This window comes from Sphaeramia orbicularis, chromosome 8 (assembly GCF_902148855.1).
Source record: "Sphaeramia orbicularis chromosome 8, fSphaOr1.1, whole genome shotgun sequence".
Lineage (NCBI taxonomy): Eukaryota > Metazoa > Chordata > Actinopteri > Kurtiformes > Apogonidae > Sphaeramia > Sphaeramia orbicularis.
The window spans coordinates 4941498-4951452 of NC_043964.1; the positions used below are offsets into that span (position 1 = coordinate 4941498).

General features: G+C 38.3%; 1 protein-coding gene across 1 annotated transcript; it reads right to left on the reverse strand.

The window, feature by feature from the left end:
* Positions 1 to 485: 485 nt before the first annotated feature.
* Positions 486 to 7927, reverse strand: LOC115424116 (C-type lectin domain family 4 member M-like). Its single transcript, XM_030141221.1, has 9 exons — positions 7873 to 7927; positions 7680 to 7778; positions 5716 to 5853; positions 4594 to 4731; positions 3717 to 3854; positions 3126 to 3268; positions 2738 to 2764; positions 707 to 807; positions 486 to 618 (listed from the first exon to the last, which is right to left on the reverse strand). Exons 1-9 carry the CDS (start codon positions 7925 to 7927, stop codon positions 486 to 488), a joined length of 972 nt encoding a protein of 323 aa, XP_029997081.1.
* Between the last annotated feature and the right edge of the window lie 2028 nt (positions 7928 to 9955).

Genomic DNA, 9955 nt, shown 5'->3' on the forward strand with positions numbered 1-9955 from the left:
GGGATGTAACCTGTTATAATGTTAAAAAACATTTGATGTTACTAGCTACAGCTAGCTGAACTGAACTGAAGCAAAGTTGGCTAATAATGGAACTGTAGGTGATTAAGATATGAGATATCTGCTAAGGTGTGGTTTGCTGCTGAACTGGTTTATATATGTTTCTGTGTGGTTTATGTATGTTTCCATGTGGTTTACTGCTGGCTGCTTTGTGCATCTCCTCTCATGCTTCATGTATCTCCTCTTCATGCCCCCCCCCCCCCCCCCCCCCCCATATGTATGTGTGTTTGTGTGCATGTGTGTGTTTTTTTAAAGGGGGGGGGGGGGCAAAATGGCGAGAACCGACTGACTGATTGTTTGCTTGTTTGATCAGCTCTACATGACGTGAAATTATGATCACAAATGCAAAAAAACATCAACTTTAAGTCGTGCTGCCTTGGAGCACTTTAGTGTCCCCACCAATGTCAGAATCCAACCTACTGCCTTGCTCATGACCACAGTTGTTTCTCACAGATCCAAGGACGGTGGTAGTCACACCTCTGGTCATTCCACTGGCCGTAAGTCACGGTTTCTCCACAGTCCTCTCCACCAGAATTGTTAGGTTCACCTGTATGCCAGAACCTAGGAATGCAGGAGTAAAGGTAAATCTGTGACTGAGACCAGTGCATTGTTATTATTTCAACCAGAGTAAAGAACATTTGTTTCTTACGACAGAGTGACTGGAGATCCATCGACCCATGTCCAGGTTCCCTCCTGTTCACGATCACTCAGACCGATCCAGTACTGCTTGTTGAGCGCTGAGATGAAGTCCTGTAAAGTATAGAAATGCACCACTAAGAACCTACACCATCTGATCTGTAACTCTAATTTACATGGCTTGACAGGACGAGTGGTTCATCGGTTATTAACCCATACAGACCCAAACATCCACTGGTGTCCAAAACCATCTACTGATCTAAACTGTTTAATACCTGATGATCCACTACTCCTATCAATACATGGAAATAATTGGTGTAAAGTACAGTTATTCATCTTTTCATGGTCATCAGATATGACCATATTTGGACGTTCAGAGGCTCCGTAGTTACCATGGAAACACGTCATCTTCTACAACTTTGATTCATGCACTTAGGTGGACACAGTTTATGTTCAGTTAATGATAGATTTTGTTGACAAAGTCTTTTTTTCCCCCTTCAGTTTCCTCTGCTTCTGATAGAATAACCTCCTACTTTAATCTGAGCTTTTATGAGCATCTACATGAACAGTGAATTAAATAAAGGAAAAGGAATTAAATAAAGGAAATTAGGAAATAAAGGAATTAAAGCTATACCGTATGTTGTGGCATTTTTACACTTTTCGTTTGTCATCTTAAAATGCTCCTAATAAGTGTGTGTCAAACTAAAATGGAAAAGAAATCCACCAGGTATTGAAACTCAAAAATGTTTAATTCTCATATATTTCTGATAAAAGTCTGACCAATCATTTTAGTCGGTCCGAATAAAATAATTGGCCGAACCTGGCTGAGCCTCCTGTCAATCATCCATTACGGCCGTCCAGCATCCGATCCATTATCACCGTCTCACATCCGACATCCCTCTGAATCTGACGCTTCACTGGTGCTGCTTCTCCTGTCACTGACCACAGTCTACTGTCTAGGATGTGTTTGGATAGAACTGACATGCACATGTGGAAGGGAAAAAACGGATTTATGAACAGAAACGACAACTGAGGGGCACAAACGGGAGTCTGATGAATGAAGGATGGAGATAAAAGTCCGGAAGTCAGCTGTACTGGACTGAACAGGTCTGCATAAAGCTCAGCTTTTATGACGGTGGGACTCATACATGTACATGTACATGTTGTCACACATGTAAGATGATGTAGGATGATAATTACATGGACTATGAAACTTCAAATGTCCACGGAAAATTCGCGGAGGCTGCGCGTTCACAGTGCGCGCGGCCATCCCCTGGGCACTGCAGTGAAGACACTGACCCAGTACTGCACAGACCAGGTCTACTGGTGGAACAGGAGCCGCGGGCCCGCGGCAGGTGGATGATGCATCTGATTACTGAGGGAGGGGTCTGCGGACACCCCAAAACGGACCGGACCTCCGCCTCTGCTTCCTCCTCCGTTTCCATCGCGCATCAGGTGAGAGGAGGAGAGAGGAGGAGGAGCCTCAGAGCTCAGGCAGAGGGAAGGGGGCAGGGCTTTGGAGGGAGGCGGGTTGTTCATGTTCAAACTTTTACTAAGTGCTGTGAGAAATGCCACATCGGTAGGTATAGCTTTAAATAAAGGAATTAGGAAATAAAGGAATTAAATAAAGGAAAAGAGGATAAGAGATAGATAGATAGATAGATAGATAGATAGATAGATAGATAGATAGATAGATAGATAGATAGATAGATAGATAGATAGATAGATAGATAGATAGATAGATAGATAGATAGATAGATTTGTCATTTCTCATGTGGTATTTACAGAAATATGCAGGCTGAAACAAAAGGCTGTTTCTCATTAGTATCTGACAATGCAAACGGTGCAGTTAAAAAGACAGTTTAAAAAAGTGAGCATTAAAAATATAAATAAAGATAAAACCACACTGTGAATATACTTTACAAAATGTAACACCGTTCACACAAAATGAGCAGCAGTCCTGTCATGAAGAGGGTTGAATGTGGATGTGTGTGTTCTGTGTCTGGGGATTGAAAAGGGGGCACAGTCCATTTGTGAAACTCACTGTGATGTGGATAGGGGGTGGGTGGGTCTGTTGAGAGTTCACACAGTATGGGTGTGAGTGTAAGGATGGGGAGAGGGCACAGTCTGTTAATATTATGATAAATCGTGATAAATCACTTCAGAATGGTTCGATTTAGAGGAAAAAAACAACAACATGGGAACTGTCACAAAAGTAGCACTAGTAAAAAATCTTAAATAAGGAGAAGCTTTTGGTCGACGGTGGATATGAAGGTCTTTGAGGGTTAAACGCACAACAAATCTATTAACTTTACGTTTGACACCGTTGTTTCTGTAAAAATATATCAAAACATGAAGGTGCTTAAGGGTAAAACAGCAGGATGTTTTCGGTTTGTGTGACTTGAATACCAGTGTAAATTCACACATTGTACCTGTTCTTCTTTCGTGTTGATGATCACCAGATCTGCACTTTTTTTTCTACAGTCGCTTCTAGCTGTTTCCCAGGTTCCTACCGCAGTTGAAGAGAAGTAACAGCTGCTGCTCAACAGTTTCCATCCTTCAGGACACGTTTTCACTGAAAGAAAAAACACAGAAACAAGAAATATTTACAGCGCACACAAGGTTTTAATGACAGGTGGAGAACAGAAAACAATATGATTATTATTTCTAGTAGTAGTAGTAGTAGTAGTAGTAGTAGTAGTAGTAGTAGTAGTAGTAGTAGTGTAAATGACAAACTGAGACTGAGACTTTTTTTTTTCTTTATAAATTTTAGGTACTTGATGTTGTTCATATTTTCAAAGGAGAGTTTGTAAATGGAAAAAAATTCATAACATAATTAACCATTTATTATTATTATTATTATTATTATTATTATTATGTTATTATTTTTCTGGTTTGGCCCATTTTAAATCATATTGTGTATTCTAATGCAATCAACCCCCTAGACACTTCCTGCTTTAACTTCCTTTTTTTCCTGAGTATTTTCAGAGTTTATTCCATGTATGTTCAGAGTATTTTCTCACCCGCCCTCAGCCTCTCCAGCTCCTGAATCATGTTGGTGACTTTGGCGTTGAGTCTGTCTCTGTCGTCGGTCAGGTTCCATATTTGTTTTTTAAAGGTCGGTAGAAGGTCACTGAGGTCGACATCCATAGACGGCAGGTCTGGAGTTGAGGCAAAGAGACAAATCTGACACCTTTGCACTGAATTTACATCACAACTTTCCCCCAAAATAAGGTTACTATATTAAAAAAAAAAACATGTCAACATAAGTTTTTTTTTTTCCATTTACTTATAATGGGCAAAATTTCACATGTCTATGAAAACATCAATTTTGTTTCAATTTCCTTTCAAACTTGGCACATATATAGAGGCAATTGACATGCTGACATCAGCACATGCATAGACATGATGACAGCAGCTGAATCAATGACAAAATAAGAGACAATATGAGTGAGAGGCAGAGTTTGTTGTACCTGGAACCACTTGCTTAATCTAATTTCAGTGACACACACAAGGTTTTAATGACAAGTGGAGAACAGAAAACATTATGATTATTATTTCTGTTAGTAGTAGTTGTAGTGTAAATGACAAACTGAGACTGAGACTTGTTTTTTTTTTCTTTATACATTTTAGGCAGTTGATGTTCATATTTTCAATGGAGAGTTTGTAAATGTAAACATTTTCATAACATAATTAACCATTTATTATTATTATTTTTTATTATTTTTATTTTTTTAAGTTATTATTATTTATTATGTTATTATTTTTCTGGTTTGGCCCATTTTAAATCATATTGTGTATTCTAATGCAATCAACCCCCTAGACACTTCCTGTTTTAACTTCCTTTTTTTCTGAATATGTTCCGAGTATTTTCAGCGTATTTTCAGAGTATTTTCTCACCCGCCCTCAGCCTCTCCAGCTCCTGAATCATGTTGGTGAGTTTGGCGTTGAGTCCGTCTCTGTCGTCGATCAGGTTCCATATTTGTTTTTTAAGGGTCGGTAGAAGGTCACTTAGGTCGGCATCCATAGACGACAGGTCTGGAGTTGAGGCAAAGAGACAATCCTGACACCTTTGCACTGAATTTACAGCAGAACTTTCCCACAAAATAAGATTACTATATTTAAAAAAAACATGTCAACATAAGTTGTTTTTTTTTCATTTAATTATACTTTTTCCTTTTTCTTTTGTTCAGACAAGTTATAGTTTTTAGATGTTACCTGCTTGACAGTTTCAAGTGTGACTCCAGTCTTCCTCAGAAGCGTCATCCGATAAATGACACGTCAGCAGCACGTCAGATGACGCTTCTGAGGAAGACTGGAGTCACAGTTGAAACTGTCAAGCAGGTAACATCTAAAAACTATACCTTGTCTGAGCAAAGAACAAAGAAAAAGTATAATTACATAAACAGAAGACAAAATGAACGTCATTAGCCTTTTTTCCATTTACTTATAATGGGCAAAATTTCACATCTACAAAAACATCAATTTTATTTAAATTTCCTTCAAACTTGGCACATATATAGAGGCAATTGATATGCTGACATCAGCACATGCATAGACATGATGACACAATGATGCGATGACAAAATAAGATACAATATGAGTGAGAGGCAGAGTTTGTTGTACCTGGAGCCACTTGTTTAATCTAATTTCAATGACACACACAAGGTTTTAATGACATGTGGAGAACAGAAAACATTATGATTATTATTCCTGTTAGTAGTAGTTGTTGTTGTGTAAATGACAAACTGAGACTGAGACTTGTTTTTTTTTTTCTTTATACTTTTTAGGCAGTTGATGTTCATATTTTCAATGAAGAGTTTGTAAATGTAAACATTTTCATAACATAATTAACCATTTATTATTATTATTATTATGTTATTATTTTTCTGGTTTGGCCCATTTTAAATCATATTGTGTATTCTAATGCAATCAACCCTCTAGACACTTCCTGTTTTCACTTCCTTTTTTTCCTGAGTATTTTCAGAGTTTATTCCATGTATGTTCAGAGTATTTTCTCACCTGCCTTCAGCCTCTCCAGCTCCTGAGTCATGTTGGTGACTTTGGCATTGAGTCTGTCTCTGTCGTCGGTCAGGTTCCATATTTGTTTTTTAAAGGTCGGTAGAAGGTCACTGAGGTCGGCATCCATAGACGACAGGTCTGGAGTTGAGGCAAAGAGACAAATCTGACACCTTTGCACTGAATTTACATCACAACTTTCCCACAAAATAAGGTTACTATATTAAAAAAAAACATGTCAACATAAACATATAAGTCATTAAGGTTTCAAAGACTGAGGTGAAACTATCACACATCTAGAATATCATCTTCAAAAAGCTCCATTTAAAAAGAGTTTTACATTAGATAAAGTTTAAATTAGAAGTACTACTATTTTCCATTTGATGCTGCTTCACAGTTCATGTGCAGAGACATATGAATGCAGCATTAAAATGAATTAAAAAAACATCAGATACAATAGAAAAACACTGACATTTGACATTAAACTGCACAGTCAATACATCATAGTTAACCCTTTGTAAACCCACAGGATATTTTTGTACATTTTTGCCATTTTTCTCTGTTAATTTGCTGATCGTTATGTATGTGTTACATGTTATGGCATGTTTATTTTTTTCATATTTTTACCCCGCCCCCAAAGGGAAGGTAAGGGGTATTGTATTTGGTTTGGTTTATTTTTTGGTTTGATTGTTAACACTTTAGCAGCAAAACACCTTGTTGAATTCATCCCAAATTGGGTTTATAGATTGCCAATGACCTAGAATAGATGTCATTGCATTTTGGGAAAAGTAGGTCAAAATTCAGATTTTTCATGAATTTTATTTTATTATTGTTGTTTTTTTCCATTTACTTATAATGGGCAAAATTTCACATGTCTATAAAAACACAATTTTGTTTCAATTTACTTCAAACTTTGCACATATATGGAGGCAGTTGATATGCTGACATCAGCACACGCATAGACATGATGACATCAGCTGAATCGATGACAAAATAAGATACAATACGAGTGAGAGGTGCAGTTTTTTTGTACCTGGAACCATTTGTTTAATCTAATTTCAGTGACTCTTGTATATCTCTTGTATATCTATTATACACTACTCACATTTTATACACCATCTGCTATAGAATCATCATATATCAATATTTTTTCTGCTTCTTTCTGCATAAATCTCATAAACCACTTCAGTTCTGCTTAAAAACTACCAAATATTCAGTTAGTTTCAGGATTTTAACCCTTTAAATGCCAGTTTGAATATTTGACACTACTTGTTTTATTAAAACAAAAAGAAAAAGCACACACAAAATATGAGATATTGTTTCTTGGTAGTTCTTGGTTCAACTGGACTAATTTAAATCCAGCTGAACCGAGAACCACCGAGAAGAACGATGACCAGGGCAAATGAGAACTTATACAGACATGAGATATTTTCCGTGCAATACATGTTGGAGGGATGTGACATTATTTATATCAGAGTCTTGGACACATGAAAGATTAGCAGTAATACTGATTTTATAATAGCCTTTGCATTTTTAACGTAAGATTTAAAAAAGTGCTTTCAGTGTAAGTCAGTAAGTCTGTACCGAACAAAATTTGACCAAAGGTTTGATGTTTCCCTCTTAAATACAGTGGAGTCAAAGTATGAAGTAGTATAAAATACAGCAGAAATACTCCAATAAAGTGACGAGAGATGGGGGTTAAATGAACAACAATGCTGTTCATTTTAAATTTGACACAGTAGTTTTTGTACAAATATGTGAAAACATTAAGGTTCTTTTCCCGTAAAACAAACAAAAAATGCAAAAAAAACCCGAAAAACTAACAAACAAAAAAAACCTTAATTATTTATATTTACGTAGGATCTAAAATAATAAAACTGACTGTAAAAGTCCATAAAGAACCCATATGAGACTGAATCTATGTGAATAATCTCCTGTTCTTTGTGCAGTGTTTGATCCAGACTCACCGTGGACCCCGAGGCTGATGAGTCCAATGATCAGGAAACCACAGAGCAACCCCAGAACGACAACAGGTCCACAAAACCCCCTGTTTGAGACCTGAGGAGCTGAGGACAGGAAACAGACCAGAGAATAAAACAACAGTAACACTGAGACCAGTCTGGAAAAACACTTCTATGAATCCAGGATCTATACTCTCACCTGAAGACCCTGTGTTGGCACATTGGACCTCCAGGGTCATGCACTGTTCCACCATCCTGGGTTTATAAGTTCAGTTCTGCAGCGATGGCCAGGTTACGTGTGAATGTCCAAACACTTCAGCTGTGTCAACTCTAGAGGAACTCATGAGTATTTAACATATGAAACTGTTGCATTATGGGATTTGGGATTAAGTTTCAGCATATTTTCAACTGCCTCCCTGCCTCAGTCTGGGAGGCAGACACCCTCTGTATGTTTAAGAGTGGGTTCAAAACGTTCCTTTAGATCAGGGGTGTCAAACTCAGATCCTCAAGGGCCGGTATCCTGCATGTTTTAGATGTTTCCCTCTTCCAACACACCTGATTCAGATGATGAGCCTATCATCCAACTCTGCAGAAGTCTGATAACGACTGTCAGGTGTGCTGGAAGAGGGAAACATCTAAAACATGCAGGATACCGGCCCTCGAGGACCGGAGTTTGACACCTGTGCTTTAGATGACTCTTATAGTTAGGGCAGCTCAGGCTGTTCTGAGTTCTGCTGCTATAGGCTTAGACTGATGGACACTCATCTGGATACACTGAGCTCTGCTCTGATATGCCTCCTCTATGACCTCCTCTCTGGTCCTCCTCCTCTATGACCTCCTCTCTGCTCCTCTTCCTCTATGACCTCCTCTCTGCTCCTCTTTCTCCCTGACCTTTTCTCTCCTAATTTTCTCTTCTATTTACGCCCCAGTGAATACATGTTACTGACTTGACTTCTTCCCTGGAGTCTCTGTGCTTTATCACCTCACAGATTTTCCCTGGATCATCACAGGTTCTCCCTGGATCCTCTCTGGACCTGCTGCTGTGGTCCTGCGCCTCTCCTCCTTCATCGTCATCTCTCATTTATCCATATAGTTATGATAGTGTTTATTATATAGTTCCATAGATGGTAGAGGTTTATAGTAATTGTACTAGCTGTAGTAGTGGTAGTATATCCATTGTTAGTACTAGTATTTGTAGTAGTAGTATATCCACTGTTAGTACTAGTATTTGTAGTAGTAGTATATCCACTGTTAGTACTAGTATTTGTAGTAGTAGTATATCCACTGTTAGTACTAGTATTTGTAGTAGTAGTATATCCACTGTTAGTACTAGTATTTGTAGTATTTATTCTAACTCCAGCTGATCTCCTTTTATTAGTTCTAGTTCAGTTTTCTGTTCATCAGTTCCATCCATCTGTCTCCCCCTAATTCCCCCAGTCTCTCTCTCTCTCTCTTCTCCTCCTTTACTCTCTCTTTAACCCTCTATCTCCTCCTGTCACTCGTCCATCCTCCTTAGTCTCTCTCTCTCTCTTTTCTCCTCCTTTACTCTCTTTAACCCTCTCTCCTCCTGTCACTCGTCCATCCTCCTTAGTCTCTTTCTCTCTCTCTTTTCTCCTCCTTTACTCTCTCTCTTTAACCCTCTCTCTCCTCCTGTCACTCGTCCATCCTCCTTAGTCTCTCTCTCTCTCTGTCTCTCTCTCTCTCTAACCCTCTCTCTCCTCCTGTCACTCGTCCATCCTCCTTAGTCTCTCTCTCTCTCTGTCTCTCTCTCTCTCTAACCCTCTCTCTCCTCCTGTCACTCATCCATCCTCCTCAGTCTGCTTCTGCTCCAGGTTTAAACCTGTTAAAGGTCCTTTTTCCTTCCTCTGTCTCCACTCACTAGTCTTTACTCTTCGTAGATTCGGTTGGTTTCTGTAAATTGTCTCAGAGTCTGGTTTAGACCAACTCTATATGTAAAGTGTCATTAGATAACTTTTGCTATAATTTAGCACTATATAAATCAAATTTGATTTGATTTGATTAGATCTAGACCACAGAGCAGTGAATAAGTGTGTCATGAGTCACTTTTGGTATTTGGGTTGTAAAAGTAGCATTTTAAAAACATCCAAGCATTCTGTATCATAATTAAATGTCTGATGTTTTTAACAAATCAAACCGTTTGGAAACTGGCCACTGTTAGTCTCGTCCATATGTTGGCGATGTTTTGTATCGCAAAAAACTGAGAATTTAACATTTTCCAAAGCGTATATTTTCTAAACCAGGGGTGTCAAACTCATTTTCTT